The sequence below is a fragment of the Anastrepha obliqua genome, chromosome 2, assembly GCF_027943255.1.
Source record: "Anastrepha obliqua isolate idAnaObli1 chromosome 2, idAnaObli1_1.0, whole genome shotgun sequence".
NCBI classification, from domain to species: domain Eukaryota; kingdom Metazoa; phylum Arthropoda; class Insecta; order Diptera; family Tephritidae; genus Anastrepha; species Anastrepha obliqua.
Window position 1 is genome coordinate 103043053 of NC_072893.1, and position 26282 is coordinate 103069334.

At 37.4% G+C, this 26282-nt stretch overlaps 5 protein-coding genes across 5 annotated transcripts; 2 read left to right on the top strand and 3 right to left on the bottom strand.

Annotated features, from left to right (window-relative positions):
* The first annotated feature begins 1597 nt into the window (after nt 1–1597).
* LOC129238660 (uncharacterized) lies at nt 1598–12996 on the top strand. The gene is made up of 7 exons (XM_054873763.1): nt 1598–2040; nt 2108–2494; nt 2600–5077; nt 5760–8167; nt 10124–10238; nt 12156–12403; nt 12476–12996. The coding sequence occupies exons 1-7, from the start codon at nt 1720–1722 to the stop codon at nt 12918–12920; spliced, it is 6402 nt and encodes a 2133-aa protein (XP_054729738.1). The 5' UTR covers nt 1598–1719; the 3' UTR covers nt 12921–12996.
* On the bottom strand, nt 12933–15988 carry LOC129238663 (uncharacterized). The gene is made up of 2 exons (XM_054873765.1): nt 15540–15988; nt 12933–13572 (listed from the first exon to the last, which is right to left on the bottom strand). Exons 1-2 carry the CDS (start codon nt 15857–15859, stop codon nt 12984–12986), a joined length of 909 nt encoding a protein of 302 aa, XP_054729740.1. The 5' UTR covers nt 15860–15988; the 3' UTR covers nt 12933–12983.
* A 15-nt stretch (nt 15989–16003) lies between these two features.
* Nucleotides 16004–19310, bottom strand: LOC129238661 (mitochondrial ribonuclease P catalytic subunit). Its single transcript, XM_054873764.1, has 4 exons — nt 18068–19310; nt 17880–18016; nt 17629–17821; nt 16004–16167 (listed from the first exon to the last, which is right to left on the bottom strand). Exons 1-4 carry the CDS (start codon nt 19205–19207, stop codon nt 16024–16026), a joined length of 1614 nt encoding a protein of 537 aa, XP_054729739.1. The 5' UTR covers nt 19208–19310; the 3' UTR covers nt 16004–16023.
* Nucleotides 19311–21058: 1748 nt separating this feature from the next.
* LOC129238664 (uncharacterized) lies at nt 21059–22225 on the top strand. The gene is made up of 3 exons (XM_054873766.1): nt 21059–21410; nt 21487–21625; nt 21683–22225. Exons 1-3 carry the CDS (start codon nt 21242–21244, stop codon nt 22194–22196), a joined length of 822 nt encoding a protein of 273 aa, XP_054729741.1. The 5' UTR covers nt 21059–21241; the 3' UTR covers nt 22197–22225.
* A 1221-nt stretch (nt 22226–23446) lies between these two features.
* LOC129238864 (ATP-binding cassette sub-family B member 10, mitochondrial) lies at nt 23447–26084 on the bottom strand. The gene is made up of 7 exons (XM_054874086.1): nt 25675–26084; nt 25406–25612; nt 25141–25343; nt 24684–24965; nt 24102–24620; nt 23820–24044; nt 23447–23756 (listed from the first exon to the last, which is right to left on the bottom strand). The coding sequence occupies exons 1-7, from the start codon at nt 26009–26011 to the stop codon at nt 23487–23489; spliced, it is 2043 nt and encodes a 680-aa protein (XP_054730061.1). The 5' UTR covers nt 26012–26084; the 3' UTR covers nt 23447–23486.
* Between the last annotated feature and the right edge of the window lie 198 nt (nt 26085–26282).

The window sequence follows — 26282 nt, forward strand, 5'->3', positions numbered from 1 at the left end:
CCGTTTCTTCAACAAATGTTACCACCAGTTCATACTAGCATATACTGGTAGACAAAATAACTACCTACACAATAACATGCAGAGAACATTTGAAGAAATAATTTGTTAGCTGTGGTCTTTGGTATAGTGTGTCTAAATAATAGTGTGTCTTTTTTATAAAATGGGGAATAAAAAGAAAAAAAATTATAACTATATTAAGAAATAATTCAAAAGCACAGTAGGTGTTTGAATACAAGAAGAAGAATATCTAAAAGAAAAAAATTGTAATTGGCGCGTACACGTCTGTTAGGTGTTTGACCGAGCGCCTCCTAATATTTTTGGTGTGAGTCTTAATGGTGTTCCACAAATGGAGAGACCTACGGAAAATGGCTTTTTATGAGGAGCTTTTTTCATTTTTTATCATTTTGCTATCATTTTCAAGGCATGGAGATTACAATCTACGCTCTCTGAATAGTATTAACGCATCAACCCATTCCGCTACAGCGGCCCCCTAGAAGAAGAAACAAACATCGTTCCCACGACAGTCGGTTCTACGTTACCGGAACGACCCGGATTTATATCCAGCCAGGGATTGTCACTTCAGCAGCATTCCCCATATATGTATGCTGCTACAACAACAACAAGAAGAAACATATCTATAGGAATAAATACAGTCCAACCACGGCTACATTTGCGGAAAGTCCTTTATCATCTTGGGCAAATTATTAGGTATCTGTGATAAGTAGATTATATATACATATATATATAATTGGCACGTACACCCTCTTCGGGTGTTTGGCTGAGCTCCTCCTCCTATTTGTGGTGTGCGTCTTGATGTTGTTCCACAATTGGAGGGACCTAGAGCTTCAAGCCGATTCCGAACGGCAGATTTTTTTTATGAAGAGCTTTTTCATGGCAGAAATACACTCGGAGGTTTGCCATTGCCTGCCGAGGGGTGACCGCTATTAGAAAAAACTTTTTCTTAATTTTTGATCTTTCACCGAGATTCGAACCGACGTTCTCTCTCTGGATTCCGAATGGTAGTCGCGCATCAATCCATTCGGCCACGGCGGCCGCCTAAGTGGATTACGTCTTTCAAATTCGCTGTGACGTCAGCACTGCCGATATACATACAAACAAAAGTATGAAAAATTATTTGTTTCTGAAGAGAAAAAATAAGCAAAAGCAATAGAAAGTGCCAAACAGAAGAAACTATACACACAAACACACTTTCTTGTCATGGCATTATCGGCAGGAAAAGCTAAAAATCGGCATTTGGAGGATTTTTTATAATAAGTGCTTTCACAATTTAACACGCTACAGTTCGTTTTCATTGGTTTGTTAATTTGAAAGTCCCAAGCCTTAAAATCTCTACATCAGCAAGCTATTCACTGAATGTTTACAAATCAGTAGTTTATCTTCCTTTTGTTTGTTTCCTTTATTTCAAGTGATGACGTCAGCCGGATGTCAAAATCGGCTTTAGGTTCTGTTCACCGTGAAATAATGGGGAAAGAATTTTAATTCATTGCATTTATAGTTTAAGAATGATGTACCGAGTGTTTACTGTACCGATACTGTACTTTGTGTTTACAGCTAACTTCACTTGGGCGCCGTTTTAAATCGCTATTAAACGTCTTTTGTCAATTCCCTCAGTATAGAGAAATAAAAATTTGTTTATTCGTAGAAATTTGTATTATTATAAAAGTGGGAAAGGCAAATCTTTATTGTTAACGTATCATAATGGATTTTGATGATGCGAAAGAGAACATACAACCGCTAGCTGCTGGACGGAATGCCAGCATATTGCATGCTTCTTTGCGTGTGGAATCACCTCAGGAGCTACTAGCTCAGCGTCGTGAATTAGAACGAGTTATACACGAATATAAAGGAGATGATCCACTCGAACCATGGTATGCTTACATTAGCTGGATTGAGCAAAGTTTCCCATCGGGGGGCAAAGAATCTGGATTAGAAGAGGTTCTTACAAAGTGTTTGTCACGTTTCGAGAATGAGGAACGTTATTTTCAGGATAGGCGTATGATTAAATTGTACATGAAATTTGTGAGTGTGTTGATGTCCTTGTGGAGAATACATTGTTTATATATATACGTAATTCCATTTCCCGCAGATTGATAGTCATCAACACCCCATGGAGTGCTATCAACAGTTGTTTGATGCGGGTATTGGAACAATGGTGGCGGATTTCTATATTTGTTGGGCGTATCATTATGATACGTGTGGTAATACTCGCAAAGCGGATGAAATATTTCGTCGAGGCATAGCATGTCGTGCGCAGCCTTTAGAGGAATTACAAGAGGCTCATCAGCACTTTGGATTCTCTGTATCTCAGCGTTTACTGTATCAAGATGACGAAGATGTGAAAGAAAATACAAAACGTCAGTTTGAAGAAAGACGTTTAGCATTAACATCACTTCGAGGACACCGGCGAAAAGCAATTGTTGGGAGTATACGCACCGGGGCTGCAGTTAAGAGCTATACCCCGGGGACGGTACAGGTATATGTTGTTCTAAGTGGATAATTGTTTTCATTTATTTATATGCATACTTTCATTAAGTTAGACTTTTGTACTTAACTTTTGGATTTTTATTTCGCTTCTCAGACGACGGTTGGTGCTAGTTCTTCGAGGCAAAGCAACACCCGTGTACAAGTACTTCATGATGAAAATGCCAGCTCCAACTTACCACTTCCACTAGCAATAGCAACTGCCGAAACTGAGAGGGAAGATCCTAAATCAGTAGTGCGCTCAATTATTGATGCAGCACGTAATCAAGAAAATCACAAAGAACCAGGTCCATGGAACAAAGCACATGATAAGAAAAAATCGGGAAAGCTGTTTGCTAAATCGACAAGCAATACCGATTTAGGATTTAATATACATGAAGACGTTGAAATGGAAGATGTTGAATACGAAATCTTTAACAAGCCCATGCAGCCACCAATTACTGAAGGAGAACGTAATTATGATAAGCCATTTAAGTATTCAGCAAATTTTAAAAATAAAAATTTACCTCAAAATGAGTGGCTCACACCGGTTACTATTGAAAATGCATCGGATCCCCGAACGCTCCCCCAGTATAACAAGTGCTGTCTATATCCCCGGCCAAATGTGGAATTTCAGCCAGAAGAGTACCGAGCATATTGTTGGTTTCGAAAACGGAACATATCAAATGAGTTTACCGCAAAACGTGAGCGATATTGGAGTAACGGTATAAATTGGAATGTTCGTCAATACCCTAATTTTGCAAAACAATCTAGACCCCAACGTTTAGGTGAATTAGATGCGTATTTGGAACCGGAAAAGAGAAAAGAACTCGTAGTGTGCTTTAGCGAGTTGTATGATACTTCAGCTCAAGTTGAATATCAGTGGGAAGAGTTAATGGCCAAACGTTTACGTCGGAATGATACTATTTTGATGACTGCCGATATGGATGAAACAATGTGCGAAATTAGCGAACGCGTTCAACGACGCAAAAGTTTCTTTCCTTTACGCAAATCAATAGCGCCCCGACAAACTATAACAAAGCCGCAAACTAATGATGAGGATATTACGGATATTACCGCCTATAGAGAATTGAAGGAACAAAGAAAAATTATAAATGACAGGGATTCAGTTGATATTCCTAATAAAAAGGAAATACCTAAGGAATCGAATGACCTTAGTGTGCCTCCAATTAAACCAGTACAAACATTCGACATTTTTGAAGATAGCAACGTGATTACAAAAACCTCTACTGCTGCTGTGGGCAAAGAAGTTGTAATCTACCAAGAAGAATTCCCTACGGCAGCTGGTTTAGATTTTAAGTTTAAAACTCCGGCATTGCCTAATACAAGTGCCTTGGCTTTAGGGCCACAAACAACTACAACAACAAATAAATTGGGATTTGAAATTTATACCGAGGCATCTTCGACTGGTTCGCCGCCAGTGGCGGTTGCCGCTGAGGGAGCTGTGGGTGGAGTAATTTTTGATCCTGAAGAAACATGTTCGACTCAAATATTCAACGTGTTTATTAAATCACAGTCGGTTAGTACACCAAAGATGGCTCAAAAAGTGGCTCCACGAGAATTCGGTTCTATTTTGAAATGTACTCCGAATCCCCCAGAAATTGTAAATAGTCCAGATTGCCCTCCCGTAGTTGAACAAAGTGGTGATGAACAGGAAAATGGACTTAAAGACGTAGCTGAATATTCACCACTTTTGGTAAAGCAGCTATCAACCATTTTGGAGACTTCCGAACACGGCACCACACAAGGTACTCATACAACGGGTGGTACGACAACAAAATCTAGCAATAGCACATCCGACGGTGAGGGCGAACGAGAGGTTGCAACGCGATTGCTAATGCCGCACACTGATTTAGAGCCGCTTGAAGAACAATCACAGGAATCCTCTACTGTGCCTCCAGAGATAATTGCACCCATGGATAATAACAATCTACACGGTAACGCAACAACACATGGGACAGATATGTCGCAACCTAGCACTGTAGAGGTAAATAGTCTGGAAAAAATGCGTTTACAGATAGGTCAAGAGACGCAAGCTCCTCCAGCAGCATCAACTGGTGGTTTAAATTTTTCAATATTCGAAGATGAACATACTGAAGCACTTAAAGTTAAACAAGCTGGCAATTTTACACGTATTGATGAACGGGAGGACACTGCGGCTGGCTTTGCGATACGTAGTATTCGCTTTCAAGAGGACAAGACTGAAACTATGCCTAAGATGCTACTGCACTCGCGTTCTATAGTTAAATTTCAAGAAGATAAAACAGAAACGTTGCCCAAAATTGTAATAACACAAGCATCGATGGGATTCGAAATAGAAAAAACGGATACGATGCCGAAGATACCGCTGGAAGCACCAATTCTAACACTGGTCAAAGATGTCAGCTCAAATTTAGACGATTCATTTGAGTTTTTTGGACAAACTCCGCCTGGGAAAAGTATACTACATCCCAGGTATGAAGTTTCGGTTTTTAAGGAATGTATGGAGGCACGTACGCCAGCAACCAAACGTCACTGTAGTGTGGACACACCAGATTTGAAGCATTTCAAGCCACCGCAGTCAACGCAAATGCCGGTAAGTTTACTAGCATATGAGTAAGGATGAAACCATCTTAGAAAAAAAAACTTGTTAGAAGTGTGCACTAACCCTTCCAAACTACTGCGATTAAACCAACTTCTCTTATAGATCCTAGGGCATTTGGTAGAATAGTAAGTTTGTGGTTGTTATTTTAATAACTCCGCTTGAGCCACTTTCTTTGACCAGACAAACCAGATAAGCTTGTGCTTTTATTTTGTTCTCCCCGACTTAAAGCTACTCATCTAACACTCTCTCCCATTGGTTCCACCCTGTCGAAACAGTCCGTTTCCTGGGCCTACCTTCCGTTCACCTATAAATCTCGGTATATTCGAGAAGTCATGAGCAGATAAAGAGCTTGCGATTGGAAATGTTTAACTCTCATTAGTATATATAAATCCTATAGCGCCAGGAAGGAACAAAGTAGTTTTCTTCAAATTTGTGATGTTGCCGATGCCATCTCTAGAAAGCTGGTCAAGCTGCAACTGTGACTTTTTTACATACACCACGATGTTTTTATATTCTCTTTGACCAATATTATACATATATTATTTACTTACTTTTTTACTATAAGTGAACTCACCCCTGTGGATCGCATCGGTGTTATGTGCATTATTAATCCAAGTTTTTTTTCTAATTATAAGTCAGTTATGACAATAGTAATCTTCGTTTTCCTTCACAGAGTATTGCCTCTTCTGGAAAGAGCGTCATGGCGGGTGTTAAGGGACCCGCCATTTTTGAAGATGAGGTAGAAAAACTGAATTCGAAAAAAAATTTCGAGTCTATTCCCAAACCTTTAAATACACAAAAAACGATGGGTCCGCCAGTGCCAGCTGTACACAGAACAATTGGGCGCGATTCATTTTTGCCTGATTTTTCATTTATTGAGGAGTCACAACCAAAGGCAAACACTCTAATCAATGACGATACTAACCTGAAAGAAATTCCGTCCAATGTTCGATCTACTACTGTTGATACAAATTCAGAAAAACTTAAGGCGATGATGGAATCACAAGCATTACATGAATCAGCCGCAAAGAAGGCAGCTGAACGAAATGAAGTACAGGAGCGGCAAGCCAAATCGGACTTAGGTGATTCGTATTTGAAAAATTTCTCTGAAATTATGGACTCACAACCAGTACAATCCGATAATAAGTGGCATAGATCTGCAACTAAAAGTCAGCGAACTGAAATGCAAAAAACTGTTAATGAAAGCATAAGTAATTCATTTCTGAAAGACTTTTCGGCAGTGATGGAATCGCAACCAACAAAAAAAGAAAGGGCATGCCAGCAAAATATATCCATAACAAATAAAGATCTTACAACTGATGGAAAACTTGAAGTAGAACTAAGTAAACTGAAGCTCAGCAAAAGAAAGTCTGAGGAATTAGTTAAATTTGATTTTGAAAATGCTTATCCTAAAGATTTTTCTATCGTAATGGAGTCACAACCAGCGGCTATCGAGCGTGAGCCACATCCAACTAAGTCTTTTGCTGATAAACAGGTGGTCAAACAGAAAAGTGAAGAAGTCGAGAAAATTGAAATCGGCGATTGCCTTTTGAAGGATTTATCGTTGATTATGGATTCCCAGTCTGTTGCTAATGAAAAACAACTGCGTCAAGGTAAATATCTTTCTATCATGACAACTACAACGCCGGCAACAGCATCACTATTTACTAAGCCTGAAGTAAATCCTCAAATAATGCAAGAAAATAACAAACCAGATTTAGGGAGTTCATATTTAAAAGATTTTTCATTCGTACCCGAAACGCAGCCGAATGAAAATGCAAACTATTGTCATCAAAATAAGACGGTATCGAATAAATCGAGCAGTGAAGCTCGTCAAAATCCAAATCCATCAATAAATATTACCGATTCTTATATCAAAAATTTTTCAATGGCTTTGGAAACACCAGCAATTGATAGTACAACGAAACGCCCACAAAAACAGTTGGAAAAACTTACGCTTGAGCCAGCGCTACCAGCACAACCACTTCTTTTTCTAGATTCTTACATGAAAGATTTCTCCGGCTTTCAAGGTCGACTTGACGATTCAACCAGTAGCAGGAAAAATAATAACCGTCTATTATTTTTGAATGAATCAAAAAAACTAAGTACACCCCTACCCCCCATGCCACTGATCGTCGATGCCAACAAAGAATTGAAAGCACAACGCGACGCTCCAAACAAACTATATTTTCTCGACAAATCTAGATCCAGTATTGCTCAACCTGCGCAAAGTAATCGCTTGTCAGCTGAAAAATTCTTCGAGTTAAGTGCGGAAACAGCTATGTTTTCTACAAATATCAGCATGATTAAGAACTCCACTTTGTTGCCGCACAATGAGCAAAATATTCTTTCAGCCCCAACACCAATAAAGGAAACTTCAGTACATATCAAACAGGAAGTTAATGAACCAGTTGAAGATACTAATAATCAACAGCAAGATAATGCTTTCAAAACACCGCCATTGGCAGTAAACAAGTTGCCCCTACCTGCTCCAAATGCGCCGAACGTTTTGTCGCAATCGAGTTTGCATCAAGAAAAAACTAAAGCCAATTCAACAGGAACAATACCGAAAACGCAATCAGTTAAAAAAACATTGCTCCGTGAAAGCAAAATACCACAACCTTCAAGCAATTTTAAAGCGCCAACAAAAGATGTCCCGCACGTGGAGGTAGATGTGCTCGAAGTTGGTGGCGATGACGACGACGCTGATGCGGAAATGAGTATCTATTTCAAGCACACACCCAAAACACCGAAAATTGAACAGCATATTTGGCACGAAAAATCACCCTCACCAAGAACACCCTCAAAGAATGTGTACGTACATCGCGATGTGGATTTAAATGTAACAAACCAAATCGTCGACAGTTTAAACGAGGATCCACAGGTGAACCCTTTTAATGCGTACCTGCAAGGTGCTTTCTTGGAACAAATCGATTTTAGCAATTACATTGATGAATTGCCAAATTGTATGTTGGTGGGGCATGTGTCACGCCTGAGTAATACGTCTAAGGTGAAAGTGAATGATGTTGAATTTGATGTTCTCAAGTTAGTGGGAGAGGGTGCGTACGGTGTCGTATACAGGTAAGCGAAAACATGATACAGTTGTCTGCTATATTATTTATTTATTTTATTTATTATTATTAAAGTCAAACATACAACCATAGGTTATTTTTACAATGATTGACCTTAAGAATAGTTTACATAACAGGATTAACAGTAAAATCAAAATTAAAATTAAAATTACAGATAGTAGTAAAGAAGTATAAGTTAGAGAAAGTATTAAAAGGAAAGTAAGGTAAAAATAGTAGTAGTAGGAGTAGGGATTGATTGGAAGAGATTTAAATAATGTTGAACCATTTGAATACATTCAGCAATTATCGGCAAGGTAGCGAAGCAATTTATTTTTGAAACACGAGCTTTCTTTTATACGTTTAATTTTGTAAGGTAAGGTATTCCAAAGACGGACAGAGAACACAAAGTATTGACGTTCAGTCACCAAACAACTGTATTTCATCGGGACTAAGTTTAACGAACGGCAGGACTTTAAAAGCATAAGTCGATCTTTGAGGTATCTGGGTTTCTGAGTGTTTATGATCTTGTGGAGTAAAACTAAACATTTAAACCTAAGCAAGTCGTAGAAGGATACGGAAGCAATTTTTTTCGCAAAAACAGAAATATGGTCATAACGTTTTTTACAGTACACGTATCTTGCAATGTTGTTATACAAAATATTAAGCTTACTACGACACACACTATCACAAGGACTATATATAACTTACAACCATACAGTAACGTTGGTAACAAATACGTTTTGGCTAGTAGCAGTCGAATGTTTACTAGTGTAAAATTTTGAGTTGTCCATAAATTTCGGGGTATGCTAAACTTTGCCTATGACAGTAAAGATGTGGTTGCTCCATGTCAAAATTCTATTAAATGTAACCCCTAAATTTTTAACATTGTCCACATATTTAACACAGCATCATTTAGGTTGACTTGTGTATAGCCATCGAGTTTGATATATTTTTTGTAAACAACGATACATTGGGACTTATCAGGATTAAGATTTAATCCGTTGTCAGAAGCCCACTTGCTTGTGAGGCTCAAGTCAGAATTCATATTACTTATGCAAATATCAATACAGCTAATGGGACAACTAACATATAATTGAATGTCATCAGCATATACATGGACATGACTATATTTAATCACACCGAACAAATCGTTAATGTACAAGACAAATAAAAGAGGGCAGAGGATAGAGCCTTGAGGTACACCTCTGGTTACAGGGAGAAAGTTTGACTTGGTATTATCACCATATACGGCTTGTAATCGGTCACTAAGATACGTTTCTATAAGAGTCAAAGCCGACGTTGAAAAACTAAATAAGTTTTTAAGCTTCAAGATTAAGAGTTTACGGTCTACGGAGTCAAATGCCTTGGAATGGTCAAGTAAAGTTAGAAAAGTCATATGCTTTTGTCAATGTTGCGCCTTATGTCATCAGACACTTTTAGGAGTGCTGTGATGCAGCTCCTACTACATCTAAACCCCGACTGCAATGTGTTCACCAAGGCGTTGTTATTCAGAAAAGTGTTTATTTGGCGATGCATTATACGCTCAAGAACTTTGGATAAGAACGGCAATATTGCAATCGGGCGGTAGTCTCCATTCGTTTTCTTAATTGGTATGATTTTGGCTCTCTTCCAAGAGTCTGGTTAAGACGGTATTCAGAGCATAGGTAAGATATTTTAAGATCTTTGGTAACAGGCATTTTATAAATTTTGGATGAATTCCATCCAGACTGGCCGCATTCGACTTGACACTAAGTATGGACTGTACTACTTCACAATCATCGACACATTCAAAACAAAAACTGGACATCATAACGTTAAGATTAGAGTTGTAATTGTACAATATATTATTAACAGAGCTGGGCTAGCACACAAAATTCTCATTTAGTACATTTACATTAACATCATTATCATATTATCCTATAAAAACATTCTCCTATAAATATATTTTTGCGTTTCTTCATTGCAGTGGTGTGAATAGTAAGACTGGAAAGAAATATGCGCTAAAGCAGGAGCGCCCGCCTAACTTTTGGGAATACTATATATGCCTAGAAGTGCATAGCCGGTTAAATTCGGATGATTTGGTAATTATTGAAAAACTATATATGAGCCACTCCAGCCATTCCATTTGCAATATGTTTTATACTTTTTTTTTGTGGCTTTCTAGCTCTTTTAGTATTTACATAACATTGAGCAAGTTGGCTTAGAAGTTATCAACATTCGCTGAACAAAAATTACGTGAATTCGTTCCCACGACAATCGGTTCTAAATAACCGGAACGACCCGGATTTATATCCGGCCAAGGACTGCCACTTCAGCAGCATTCCTCGTATATGCATGGGGTATGTTTATGCTGCTACAACAACAACAACAACAACGTGAATGCGTTCTAAGAAAATGCTCAGTGCAAAATCTCATATCTACTAAATAGTTAAGAATAACCACAACTGATTACATTTTTAAGACTTTTTTTAATTTACGATTTCTGTAATGTTTACGGGAAGTGGACTTAAATGTCGGCCCCTTTTAGTGTTACTTCTTTTGATCAGGCGGTATGTTGTTGTTGTAATAACAGTCACAGTCACTGGGCCGGATATAAATCCCAGTCGTTCCGGTAATGTAGAACTGACTGTCGAGGGAACGTTACCAACCTGGCGATGTTGTTGTTGTTCTTGTTATTGCAGTATACTTAACCCAGTCAGTGTAGTGTAGATTACCGGTCGTCTTCGTCTAGTTCATCTAACGGTAGGCCCAGGAAACATGTTGTTTCGGCAGGTTAAGTCCAGAGGGAGGGGGGTGTTAGATGAGTGGATTTAGAGGGGCATGTGAAAAGGTGGTTAATGTCGTGCGGTGTGCCTTCACATGCTGGACGTATGTTTAGTATGTTGGGATAAATTCTGGATAGGTAGTGGTTTAACCTGCTACAGTATCCAGAACGTCTCTCGGGGTAGCTGGAGGTTTTCATCTGCTATCGGTGGTGGTTGGACTCCGATTACGGCATTCGGGGGTTCGGAGCTTAAGAAGGTGGTAAGTGTCTCCTGATGAATGTCGTTAATTGTCTGTGTAAAAACTCTCCGGTCCAGTTGTTGTCGATTTGTTTTGTTCTGCATGTCGGCGGAGTAATTCAAGAGGCCTGGGATTTTATGCGTTGATATAAAACAACAAAAACAATATAGTGTTTTTTTTTATTTGATTTCATTTATTTATTTTTACTTTTTTACTTTATTTTTATTTTTACTTTTTTTATTTTTATTTTTACTTTTTTTCATTTTTATTTTTACTTTTGATTTATTTTTCCTTTTTTTTATTTTTACTTTTTTTAATTTTTTTTTTTACCTTTTTAAATTTTTGTTTTTACTTTTTTTAGTCCTTTTTTTAATTATAATTTATATTTATATATTAATTTAATATATTATAATACATATTTATATTTTTTGTTTAATTCTTTATTGTACAAATACAATACGACTTTTTTATACCTTTATTTATATTTTTTTTACTTATATTTTTTTTATTTATATTTTTTTAATTATTTTTTATTTATAATTTTTTTATTATTTTTTATTTATAATTTTTTTATTATTTTTTATTTACATTTTTTGTTTAATTCTTTATTGTACAAATATAATACGACTCGCAGCGCTGGCGACGGAGGCCTTTGGCTGTCCTTTGCAAGTTATGCGAAGAAACTTATTACATTCATAGTTGGTTTTTGTTCATACAATTTATAGCAACGCACTGCTTGGTTGCTGGAAGAACGTCATAACAAAAAAAAACTGTCTTTTAATGACACAACTGTCTACAGAAATGACGCAGGAAAGTAGATTGAAATCTTTCGGCTTACGGCTTAATTTTTCATCCAAAAATAAATTTCTTATTTTAATATGTTCTCTTTATAGCGTTTAGTTCTATTTTATATTTTATATAAATTCTACTAAATTTTTTCTATACGAAAATAATCACCACTCCAATAACTTTCCATTTTTTCATCAATGCATTAGGTTTGCGCCTTTATGAGCATCGACTATGCCCTCATTGGTAATAATGCTAGCGTCCTAATTTCACCATTTTCTACGTATGGCTCGTTAATAACTGTTTGTAATAAGGTGAAAAAACATACATTGAGAAATGTAGATGAGTATGTCGTAATGTTGTTAACTTGTGAGCTACTTAGCATTATTGATCATCTGCATGCAATCAATATTATACATGCCGACATCAAAGCCGATAATTTCATCCTGATGAAGAAGTAAGTGCTCCCTTCATTTCTATAGTTATTCTCTTGTATGTAAGAGTATATTCTATTTTTGTTGCCTTTCAGATTGGATTATAACAGTACTCAGTACGCTCTCCAACTGATAGATTTTGGTGTATCAATAGATATGAAATTATTTAAACCTGGCCAGACTTTTAATTACGTCCACAATGAAATTGCTTTCAAGTGTGTAGAAATGCGTGAAGGACGACCATGGACGTACCAATTGGACTTGTACGGTTTGGCCGGTGTTATTCATGTGTTGCTCTTCGGTAAATTTATGGATATTACACAACGTACCAATGGCACCTGGATGCATAAGACGCACGTGCCGCGCTACATAAATCGTACACTATGGGACACGATATTTCAGTCATTGCTAAATGTGCGTGATTGTGATTCAATGCCGAATTTGCAAAATCTGCGTGCACTTATTAAGGAAGAAATAGCAGAGAAAGAGAAGTTCGTAGTTAGAAAGGTTACCGAGTTTAATTCGACCTTAAGCTCTTAAAACTATGTAGCATAAATTGCTGGTTTTCCAATTTATTAGATTTGATTAAATAAATATTAAGATTTAGTATGCACAATTTTTCACTCTGAAATTTTCACATTTCTTTAGTATTGCAGCTAGTGAGTTTGATCGATTCAACTTGGTTTGGTGAGCTTGATTCCGTGAGCTTAGTATTTTCTTTTCTGCAGCGCACATCAATCGGTCTTTGATATAGCGATCCATTTCAAAGTCGGTTTCTTCTGGCACAATATCATTCGGATTTTTAGTGGATGCTGAGTCGAGCGCTTTTATGATAAGACTCAGCAAGGCGTGTGCCAACTTGTGGCACATTTCGTACTCCTTTGCCTCAGGTGAGTTATAATAAATAGCATTCTGGCTGGTAGGTTGTACACCGATTGCCAGTAAAATGTTGCAGAAAATGCCGCGTTGCATCCGCGAATACGGCTCAACCAGCTGTGGCGGTATTTGCATTGTGGTTGCCAGTTTCGCTATGAAGTTCGAAAACTTCTTAACTAACACGTCGAGATATTGTGTGCGACACTGACGCTCCAGTTTGGTGAGCATTTCATAGTAAAGTTCCTGTTTACGTTTGTAAAGGTCTTCGCGTTTGCGTTCTTTGCATTTTTGACTCTTTATAATCTGTTCTAATTGTCTAAAACGAAAAGGATGAAAAGGTTTAACTAAGAAGTTTCATTTGCACGAATGCATACATTTTTTAATTATAAAAATTAAATATATTTAAATTATATCTCTAGTACTGGTAAAGATAAAAGTAACAATAGTGCTGTTAATACTACAGCTCATACAAATAAAGGTATTCGATCAAATGTTACAGGTATATTACAAAAGAAGAAATATATTCTCTTCATATTATAAATATTATTTCAATATAATCTTTAAAATTTTTAGAATTTAAATGAAGAACTTTGGTAGGATAGCTAATACCGACTGTTTGCATGTGTATGTACATATATATATGTACATGTTTAGTTGTTGTTGTAGCATTTCACTAGGCCCTGCCACTACGGTGTCGCATGTGAAGGCACCCCGCACGACCTTTAACCAACTCTTCACATGCCCCCTCAAACCGACTCTTCTAACCCCCCTCTCCCTCTGGACCCAACCTGTCGGAACAGCATGTTTCCTGGGCCTACCCCTAGATGAGCTAGACGAAGACGAACGATGATGTGCCTACACTGACAGGGCTACCTATGCTGTTAAAAGAACAACAACAACTACGGTGTGATCATCGTCTAACTCATCCAATGGTAGGCCCAGACAACGTGCTGTTTCGGCAGGTTGGGGTCCAAAAAAGGGAGAAGGGTGTTAGGTGAGTGGGCTTAAGAGAGCTTGTGAATAGGTGGTTAATATCGTGCGGTGTGCCTTCACAATGCCGGGCATATATTGAGTATGTCGGGGTCGATGCTAGATAAGTTGGGGTTTAACCTACTATAATACCAAGATCGCAATTGAGCTAAAGTCGCGAGGCAGTTGAGGGTCTTCGTAGCGGTACTAGGTGACCTGACGACCCACGACAGTCGGTTCTACGTTTCCGTTTCTGTCATTCCAGCAGCATTCCTCAAACATATATGTGGATTGTTTATGCTGTTATAACATCAACAACTAAGTCATATATCTAGCGAAAAACATCCAGACCTTTGTACTTCAAGTACTTTCCGAACGATAAATTCCCAACTCTTCTGACAAAGCGGTCGGGTATCGTTGCTTCACCTTTAACCACAAAATAAGCAAAGTAAAAATATAATGGAGGGGCGTTAGGCGATGTTTGTCTCAAGTCTATGGATCGCCTAAAACTGTCGCCAAGCCTTTTCTTGAAGATCCAATCATATATTTTCTTGTAGACTTATCAAAGACACTTATGATAAATCGTATGTAAACTTATTGTTACACTCGTTGGAAGTTAGACAAGTTATTAAAAAATGACTTCGATTTTTACGGGGCCGCAATAGTCGTGTGGGACTGCTAGTGAGTAATATGCGGTAAGCAAACATGAGAATGTATTTCTGTAACAAAAATGTTGTCGCAAAAACAATCTACACCCTATTTGTAGGAAAACATAGACATGGGTCAAAAATAGGAGAAATTCTATAAAAGACCTATGAAAAGATATATACGCCAATAATATACGTACAAGGTGGCACAAAATTAATCCCCCTCTAGGAAGATTTATAATTTTTGAAAATGGGGTCACACGTCGATCGTATTTGACACTTGTGAACTAGAATGGTATCCTGACAACGGATGGGCACGGCGAAGGAACAAAAAAAAAAACAAATCAGTTGATTTACCGATGCCAGCAGGGATATTGAAGGTGGCGTCTTCCCAAAAGAGTTACTTGTTTTTTGCGATTTTGACAAGTCTGACCTCAGGTCCGTTCCAATACAAAACAAGCGAGCAAAACAATATACAGTGATTTGTGATACTTAAACTAAACAAGCAAATGAACACGAAGAGCCGTGTGTTAAATTGTGAAAACACAAATGAATATACATAAATATATTTTGCGCTATTATTTGGATGACGACTTGGCAAGAATGTGTGTGTGTGTCAGTGTAATGTAAATCACCGTTCGTCGTCTAGCTGGCATTTTTTACTTACTCAGTGGATATAACATTATATTTGCCAGCCAGTCGTTTGACACGTTGACGACGTTCCTTGGGGCTTAATATTTGTCTATGCTCAACATAACTGCCAACTACTATGCGCTTTTGCGCAGCAGCAATTTGATCGATACGCGGGCGAACACAAGGCGGTGGCGATGGCTTATACGCCATGCGCGCAACATATAGTTTCAACTTTTTCATATTTTCTAGCTCTTTTTTCTTGTCCTCCATTAACTCTTCTTCCTCTCCTTCAGGTTCGATTGTGGATGAAGAAGGTAGCGGCTCATCCCAATCCTGAACTCCTTCACTAGCCATCTAGATATTTTTTTTACTTTTAATTTATCCTGGTTTTAAGACGTCGAAATATTAGAACATAAAATTTTAATGAAACTGAAAAATGACACAAAGATTTATTACAAAATTTGTATTTACACAAACTTTCCCTACAGTAAAAATACGTTTAAAAAGATGTGAGCAATTTATTTCATTTTGTTAAATTTTATGCATAGCCAACTTTCAGGCACCTCAAATATTTCGGCAGGATTTGATGAGTAGCTTTGCTTGTATGGCACATGCCATGTGTCCTGCACTTGATGCGTGCAAAGCAAATGGCGCGTTGGTTCCTGCAATTAAACAAGTTAGCGTACGTATAATAAAATGTAATCCAGCTAAATTTATATAATTTCTTTATTATTCTTTATAATTTCTATTATTTAATTTTCATGCCCGTGGTTTCGAACCGGGTACTGTCGAGCCATAGTACCTACCAACCTGTTGGCACTAATGGACTTAACATGCTGATGCTGAAAAAGCTGGGTTTATTAGGAGTAGAATATCTCGCGAAGGTCTTCTACTTGTCGTTGGCCACTCTCATAATTCCTGACAAGTAGAAAGCAGGAAGAGTGGTCCCACTACTGAAACCTGAGAAACCTGCCAACCAAAGGGAGTCATATCCTCCGACTAATCTGCTTTCCTCAGTAGTGAAAACACTTGAGGCCTTGCTGCTCCCATTCTATACGAAACAGCTGATACCAGCTACACATCAGCATGGCTTCCACAGAGTGCACAGCACCACCACAGGCCAACTGCGTGCTTAATCAAAACCGCTCCTGCGAGAGGACTGTTATAGTAGCGTGGGATGAAACAGGTCAATCTACAGATAAAAGTCGATGACACACCCTTTTTGTGTGTTTGGCCGAGCTCCTCCTCCTATTTGTGGTGTGCGTCTTGATGTTGTTCCACAAATGGAGGGACCTACAGTTTTAAGCCGACTCCGAACGGCAGACATTTTTTATGAGGAGCTTTTTCATGGCAGAAATACACTCAGAGGTTTGCCATTGTCTGCCGAGGGGCGACCGCTATTAGAAAAATGTTTTTCTTAATTTTGGTGTTTCACCGAGATTCGAACCTACGCCAATACCGGACAGTATATGTATATGCAGACGTTAAACGACATTCAATGGGAGAATCTCACCACTTTCTAAAACTTCCGACCCCCGAATGCCGTTATCGGAGACCTATTACCACCCATTGCAGATGAAGAGTTTCAGCTGTCTCGTGAGACCTGCGTAAATTTGGCTCAATTACGGTCTGAATATTGTAGTAGGTTAAACTCCTACTTATCTAGCATCTACCCCGACATACTCAATATATCGCACCCTAAATACAAAAGGGTCACAACTCAAAATTTTCCACACTCGAGCTTGACTTGTTTACAGTAGCACAGAAAACAAACTATGTGACATATCACGCTGAAATTTGCCATGTAAGCTTATAACAGTCCTACCAAAAAACAAAAAATTTATTTTTGCCATATGTTATCCGCGGACCGTTTTATTGATAACGTCTCGTTCATATTTGAGCAGAAGGAACATTTTGAGTTGTGACCCTTTTGTATTTAGAGTGCGATATGTCCGGCATGTGAAGGCACCCGCACGATATTAACTACCTTTTCACATGCCCTCTCAAACTCCTTTCCCTCAACCAAACACACTCCCTCTGGAACCAACTTGTTGAAACCGCACGTTTCATGGGCCTACTGTTAGATGAGTCGGCTATGCCGCCCGTTATTTCATTTTAATTACCTTTATAATTACTTTTCCATTGTCGGTTTGTGTAATTAACGCATACTGATGTTCTTGTTGCCAGCGTCGGAAAATTTTACTCAACTCGCTTCCGAGCAAAAATGCATGCGAGCGCATTAGATCGCGCGAGAAAAAGTCAGTTGATTGACCACTTTTTAAGGTAGCATACAAAAGAAAAGGATCATCCTGGGAACTAAATTTGTTTTTAATTATTTTAAATTAAATATGTAAGTCAAATCAATATTACTCACAGATTGTTTGTCAGAAACATACTAGCATTTTTCCGTATATAAAATATTGCATCTTTTGGCCAGCTATTCATATGCTTTCGACCCAGTACAAGCACATGTTTGCCTTGGTTCCTAAAGTGTTTGACCACATTAGCTAGCTAAAGAAACTATAATAAATACCAAACATTACACGATAACGAAAAACTTACCAATGCAGCTAAAAATTTTGGTGATTTTTTTGCGCCCATGGAATAAGCTACATTGAGGCCATCGATGACACAATCATATGGCGCCGTTTGCGTGACGTAGCGCTTGAAACGTTCCACTTCTTCAGGCGTTGATTTCTGGAAGATATCGCTGCGTATAAGAACTTTATTTAAGAAGGAATTGCTGAGTTTGGCATACTCTGCATCGCTAGTAGCGATCTCCCTCATACTCAGGTTACAATGGCTACATTTGCCTTGTTTGTTTAATTGAGAGGGTTTGACCGTATGTAGCGTGGCATTTAAATTTTGTGCTATATATTGTGCCACTTTTGCTGTTATAATCAGCTCATATTTCTCCAAAAACGATAAGAACTTTTCATATTCGTATTGAACATTTTTTGCATCATTAGCTATATACTGCAAGTATGCTAAATAAGATTCACATTTGGGTTCTTTGCGTTGCGTCACAGTTTCTTCAAGCAAATCCCAGCCAGTTTCTAAATCACCTTTACTAAAAGCCTTTATCGTTAGTTCAGTATATGCGCTGATACTCGGCGTACACGTTAGTCTTATCATACTCAGTAATTCTATTCCTGTGCGCCACTCTTTTGTGCTTACTAATCCATAGATTAAATTTTCACATGTTGTGGCATCTAAGATTTCATAACGCTCTCGTAATTTGGAATATATATCTAAAATACATTGCTGTTCTTCCACAGTCAGTGCTGTGTCACTTCCACCTCTTGCATGATACGCAGCATTGTAAATCTTCAGTAGACGCCCTATTGTCGCTCTATTTGGTTCTAATCCACATCCGCGTAAATAATGTACGTAGTTTTTAGCGAGCGCCAGTTTTTCCGCCCCGTCACATAACCCCATTATTATAGCATCTACATTGCTGGTGCTTATGTGTTTATATTTGGAAATTAAATCGTTTCGCAATTCTTCCCATTCACTGGGGTTCAGCTCGCTTCGTTGTTGAAACAATTGCGTTTTTAGCGTTTGCAGATGATCAGTGTGTGGAATACTCAACTGCGGCCGCTTGTAAACGCTGGATTTCCTAGCTACATCGTTTACTTTTTGTAGAGCCGTTGGAGATCGCAGCAAATTTGCACTTTGACGATATATTTTAAAGCAAAACATTTTAGGATTAAGTAAATAAAAACAAGAACATTGTACTAATCCATTCCATACAGATTTCTATGCAATGAGCGCGAATACTTCAACAGCTGATAGGCACTGACAAGTCATAAACCCAGCATACTGTAATATGTACACTAATTTCTAATCATCATTATAATTGCCCTACTACTGTGCGCGATAATTTGTGCCAATTACTTCTAACTAAAAGGGGAGTTTAAGTGAACAAATATTGTTTTCATATTTTGCTCAAAATTTTTTAATCTATGTTATGTTTTATCTAGGATAAATAAAAGAAATGAAAAATAAAAATAAACGAATAAAAAAACATGCCATGAAAGCTTGTTAGTTTCACGTTTTTGTGCTTCTTTATAAGGAATGTGGGAAATCGAATCAACAATTATTTTTGGAAATATTGAGAAAAGTAAGAATGAAAACCAAAATGTTTGAATCGAAATTTTAATATAGATAAATAACGTTTTTTTTTAATTCGAATTCGGAAGGCGCAACCATGTACTCTATTATCCTTGTCATGCCCTCAACAGGTTATAATTCAATTGAAATAATCTTTTTTACGGAAACACATGTGGGAATGATGTTATTGTGACTTCGAATCGAGAACTTGATCCATAATAAAGCTAAATACACACCAGGCAACCGTTGAAGCAACGGTTGCAGCAACGTGTTGCCTTTGTTTAAGAAACACGTTGCGACCGTTGCTTCAATCTCAGTATTGTGTATAACTGTGGTGCAGGAAAGGTACAAGCGGAAGATACGAAAATTAAATTTTTTAAATGATCGACGAAATGCGTAAAATTACTTCTCTTATTATAATTGACGAACTTTTGTACGAAAATGAAGAAGAAAAAAAATCTGGTCCAAAAATTGGCTCTTAAAAAAATCGACTTTTCGAACGAGAGGCTGCTGAAAGAACTGAAGGCAAATGAGCCAGCGGACTATAAAAATTACATGAGGATGGACGAAGCCCTGTTTAGAAAATTGTTGGACTTCGTAAAGGCCAAAATAACGAAACAAGATACCATAATGAGAGAGGCAATATCAGCAGAAATTAGACTGGCAATAATTTTGCGGTATCTTGCAACAGGAAACGCTTTTGCGGACTTGAAATTTTTATCAATTTTATTGTATTCATTTTTTAATTGTTCGTATACTTTTTTTCTAAAATTTTTATTTTTATATTTTTCACTACTTATATCCCACAGCTCTCTCAAATTTTTATATTCGTTTATAAAATTAACATAATTTTCAGCAGTAAACAATGATACACACGAAGCAACGGTTGCAGCAACCTATCCCAAAAATCAAATTTATTTGATATTTCAGGCAACGGTTGCAGCAACACGAAAATCATTTGGCAACACAGCTACACACGATGCAACGGTTGCTTCAACATGGCCGAGTTGCTGCAATGGTTGCCTGGTGTGTATTTAGCTTAATGGTTATAGAAATTGGCGGTACAATTTTGTAATAGATTTTTATATAATTCGTAAACCGAATTTTAGGATACAAATTATCGAAACACTGAGTATATTGCATTCCTAAGCTAAATCACTGAATTATACATATGAAAAATTGGCAAAGTGAATACTGTGGAAATGAAAGATATATAGGATAGAACCACCATGTGAAGAATACAAAAGAAAGTTCCACTTTATTTTTGGTGATTTTGGTAGTTGTGTGAGGTCAGTACTGAAAATAAACAAATCTTTAGGCGCCGCCTTCTATTCGCTATCTCTATGCCCGAGTAATATGAGGAAAAATTTGCATGTGAATTGTTGGGCTGATGGTTAGGAATAGATTGAGCTATCGACTTTTATTATTCGAACTTACGGCTCATCATTAGTAAAACGGTCAGCTGAGATTAAACTAGCGTCAACAAAATTTACAACAATAAACATCAAAAAGTTTTTGCGAAAATAATCAAGAAAGATATTTGCGGACATTGTGCATGAATCTAAAGTTTTTTTGTTGGTAAATTTTCCCTCGTCTAAAAAGGATTAAAGATCATTTCGTTTGATGAGTTTATGTTCAGAAGAAATTGTTTCTAACATGTTTGAAAGGGACTTAATAAAAGCCGTTCAGCAATATCCTTGCCTTTATGATAGAAACAATAAGACTTCTGAAAAGACAAAGCTAATACTTAAGAAATGTTGGAATAATGTAGCTACCGAAACGGGGGAGACTGGTAAATATTTGCTGTCTAAATGCACAAAATAAATAACATACGCACGTAAATAAATAATTTGTTTTTGACTGTTCAGTGGAAAAATGCCAGACCCGTTGGAGATCACTTCGTGACCGATATGTAAAAGAATGCAGAAACTATATTGATCGAAATCAACTAACAGTTTGGCAGTATATGAACGATTTAGAGTTTCTTCGTGATTTTATTGAATCGCGGTGTGTTTGTATAAACATAAAAGTTTTTAAGCTGAGATTTATTTTATGATATTTCAGGGGGCCTTGCAAAAAAAAATATGCTTCTTGTCCCGCAAGATCGAGCGACATGATAAAAATACAGAAGGGAGAACCTGAGCCAGGAACTTTTTCCAATACTGACCGTACCGACTCGGAAGAAGAAGCTTGCAATTCGTCGCTAAAAAGATCTTGTTATGATAGCATAGATTATGAATCGGAAGACGACGAAACTACTGAAGATGTAACTGAACCGAAAAGGCCTTTTATTGAAGCGCTCGAGGAATCGCCAATAAACGAGCCCCGAATTAGTCAATCATATCAAAATCCATTACCACCAAGAACACGGTCAAGAGACGCCCAGGGAAAGTTTGATTTATTGGTTGGAACGTTGAATGAGTATATTAAAAGTCGTATTACGGAAAGACAGAAAAACAATAACCAACATTTCTTTGGTCTACTAGATACATACCTTTCAAAATTGCCAGAAAATGAGCAAGATAAATTAAAAGCTGACATTTTAATTATGGTTATGAATAAAACTAGAGAAGATTAAATAATAATAAAATTTAATTATAATAAATATTCGATAAGTTTAGTATTAATATAATAACCAAGCTCATTTCATATTTAGTTTTGTAAACACTGGGAGTAGCTGGTTTTAGTTTTACTGCGAAAAATATGTGAGCGAAAATAAATCTAACTGACAATTCGTTTACATTATTGTGCATAAATAACCAGACAAATAACGGTTTTTATTGAAATAAAGTGCGTTATTATTAATTGTGTATATGCGAAACCCGAATAAAGGCTGTAGTGCTTATAGGTTTTCAAATGATTAAAGAATTTTAAAGCAGTGATGATATCTCTGCCGGCGAAGCGTAAGTTTCAAGTGCTTGGCAAAAATTGGGTTAGTATCTAAAAATAAACATTTCAAATCGTTTAGGAAACAAAAACGATTGTTCTGGCAGAAGCTTCGTTAGAGGAGCATATCGAAGGCGGGGAGAGTATAAAAGGAAAAGAGAGTGGGATAATTTGTAGAAAAATATGCAAATGCATCGACACAAAAAAAAAATGCGTTTCCACGACAGTTACCGAAACGACCCGGATTTATATCCGGCCAAAGACTGTCACTCCAGCAGCACTCACCGTATGTAAGTATAGGGAATGTTTATGCTGTTACAACAACAACAACAACCAGGATTTATATCGGCCAAGGACTGTCACTTCAGCAGCATTCCCAGTATATGTATAGGGATTGGTTATATTTCTACAATAACACAAAAGAAATGGAAGCGTATGTGGGCACACTAAACAAGTTTTAAGTTTAAAAGCCGGATTTGGAAACAAAGTTTCATAAGCAGAAATCTTGCATTCTATAAAATATTGGGCAAATATGTGCCGCAGGAAAATTTCTGAAGACAAATAAGCCACGATAAACGCAAAAAAATTAACGATGGTATTTAGAACTTACCACACGTTGCTTAACCTTAAATAATCCATTTTCTTAATGTATTATCAATTTTAAAGAAATGCTCAACTTCTTTAAATTATTTAAAAAAAAAAAAATCCATTTTATATTTCTGCTACACCATTATTGCGACTGAATAACAATAAACATATTATTAACAACGTTGGTGGGCAAGGCGTTCTTAAAGCTTCTACAGCTACTTTAAATCACACACATTAAACAACTCCAAGTCATAAAACAAAGTTAATAACAATAGTTTGCGCCTGAAATATCCCTATAACCAAACCAAAGTCGCATTTTTGCTATGAAACTTAAAAGTGGCGAAGATCACAAACTGTTTTATATCTTTTTAAATATTTTATGCGAAATGAAGTATCACGAAATTAGCATGAATGCTTGTTTCCGAACTAGGCCCCTGAATGTGCCTGCCTCACTAGCTATCAGCTCATCGTAACGCCCCTCCTCTACAACACTGCCATTTTCTAAAACGGCGATTTTATCTGCATTGCGTATCGTGCTTAGTCTGTGCGCTATTGTAAGTACTGTGCGCCCTTTAGATACCTGCTCAATGGCATTCTGGACTAGTTCTTCGGACACAGAATCCAAGGCACTCGTTGCTTCGTCAAGTATTAATATCGCGGGATTCTATATGAAACAAATTATTGTATAAATTTTTGCTTTTTTAGTGATTATTTACGATTTTGCTACCTTTATAAGAGCTCTGGCTATGGCTACACGTTGCCTTTGACCACCACTCAGCATCATACCGCGTTGACCAACTAGCGTATTGAGACCATTTGGTAATTGTGAAGAAAATTCGTCCACATGTGCTTTCCGTATGGCATCGTTAAATGTTGCTTCGCTAATTGTAGTGCCAGGATTCAGACCATAAAGTATGTTTTCACGTATGGTGCCAGAGAAGAGTGTGGGCTCCTATAGAAAATTAAATAATTTTTATTTTTAAATTATATGCCTTTTTTTGTGGTTTACCTGATGTACCGCACCGATGTAACTTCGCAACCAAACCGGATTTAATTCTCTCAGATCAGCGTTATCTAATAGCACTCTCCCTTGTACCGGATCATATAGGCGCAACAACAATGTCGCAATTGTGGTTTTCCCTGATCCACTTCGCCCCACAATCGCAGTTGTTTCTCCAGGCAGAAGTGTGAGGTTAAAATTGTTCAAAATTATGCTTTCTGCACGAGCCGGAAAACTGAATTGTACTTTTTCAAATTTAATTTCACCATGTGGAGGTAGCTGTGGCTTTAAGCCCGTGTGTAGTGGGATTGCATATTGGCGGTCGAGTATTTCCCAGACGCGTTGTGCTGCTCCCACACCCTTATTTAATTCCGTATAAAAATTAGAGAGGCCATTTATGGATATGGCTGAATATGCAGCATACAGTATGAACGAAGTTAGTGATCCTATAGTGAGTGCATCGCTTATAACCAATGTGCCTCCATAATAGAGTACAGAAATTATTATCACGTTGCCAGAAAAGCCAGTCTACATAGTAAATATCGTTGAATTATGCCAAATATTTAAATGTGTAGAAATTTCGCTACTAACCAAACCAAAGAATATGGAACGTGCTTGTACTTCTTTGTAACCAAGATTTAATGCATCGGTAAGGAGTTGATCGTAAGATTTGCTCTCTTCGATCTCTTTACAAAATGCTTTAACAGTTCTTACATTACCCAAACGTTCTTCAGCTGATTTCGATATATCGGCAAATTTGTCCAAAAGTCTTCGAGTAATGTTGCGAACATAGCGACCATACACAATAGCCATACCAGCCACACATGGTACAACACATGTGCTAACTAGTGCCAAGCTTGGCGACGTATATATCTATGGATATTTTCATATATTACACAATACGTAAAATACTTTTTTACAGTAGTATGCAACTCTAATAATATGGAAAGCAATCAATGAATTTTGAAAACAACTCTACATTATAGAGGGGCCTTAGTAGACAGATCAAAGAGGAGTTATGACAACGATCTAACTTAATTTTTCTTACCATCATTGAAGTGCCGGCTATAATCATTACTGCTGAACGCAGTCCATCTGATAAATTTTGGCTTAGCGAGTTGCCTATCATATAGGTATCATTCACTAAGCGGTTTAACAGCTCACCAGTACCTTTCGTGTCGAACCAACCACTTTCCTGCAAGAGCATTCGTCGATATACCCTGGATCGTAAGTCTTTCACAATACGCAAAGCTGTGAATACAAAAGTAGGTCTTTTATTGATATGAAAACTAAATACAATTTTATTTGCTTACATGCGCTATTAAATAGGTAAACTCTGAGATAATTTGCTAAGCCACCGAGTACAAATATGCCAAAGAGAATTACTGAAAAATTCTTCAACTTATTCATGGTGTCCACATTCGTTTCTTTCTTGTCGAATATTATGTCTAATATCTTGCCCAACGCAAAAGGTACACTCATTGTGATGGCTGAAGAGATTACCAAACAACCCATTGCGCCTGTAAAATATCGCTATTGAATCCCTTTTAATCATAACTCTTTCTGAAGCATGTTTACACACCAGCCAGCACCAATTTTTCTGATCTTGCCAAGCTAATAAGTCGTACCACATCCTTTCTATGCAACTTCACTTTGACCGGATTTTCAGTTTTCTGGACTGTGTTGCTTATATTACTACGATATCTTGCAAATCGTAGACTTACATTACCACGAACTGTTGGAAAATTAAAGATAAGCTGTCCAAATAATTGTTTTTGCGACGAACGCAAAGCTTGTACTGTGTTAAAGCCTCTGTTGAGTGGAGCGGGCCGCAGAAAACCGACCAACGGTTGCCGCAAACTATTGTGACTTTTCAGACGCGTGAAAGTGCCTCTTAAGCAGGCACAATGTATAATCATTTTGTTAAACTTAACATTTAATTTATGAAATTAAAAATTTGTATGCGACACGCATAACATTCGATGGTAAATCTAAAAGAAACACATCACAATAGGAACAGCTGTTTATGAAATGTACAAGATTGTCACGAGTAGGATATTTCATATGTATGAACTACTATCGATAATAGAGGAGTTCGATATATTGCCTAATAATCTATCGCGAAGCGAACATTCGTTTCGTTTGCCATACAAATCGCGCAAATCGTTCACGTGTTGATACTGTGTAATT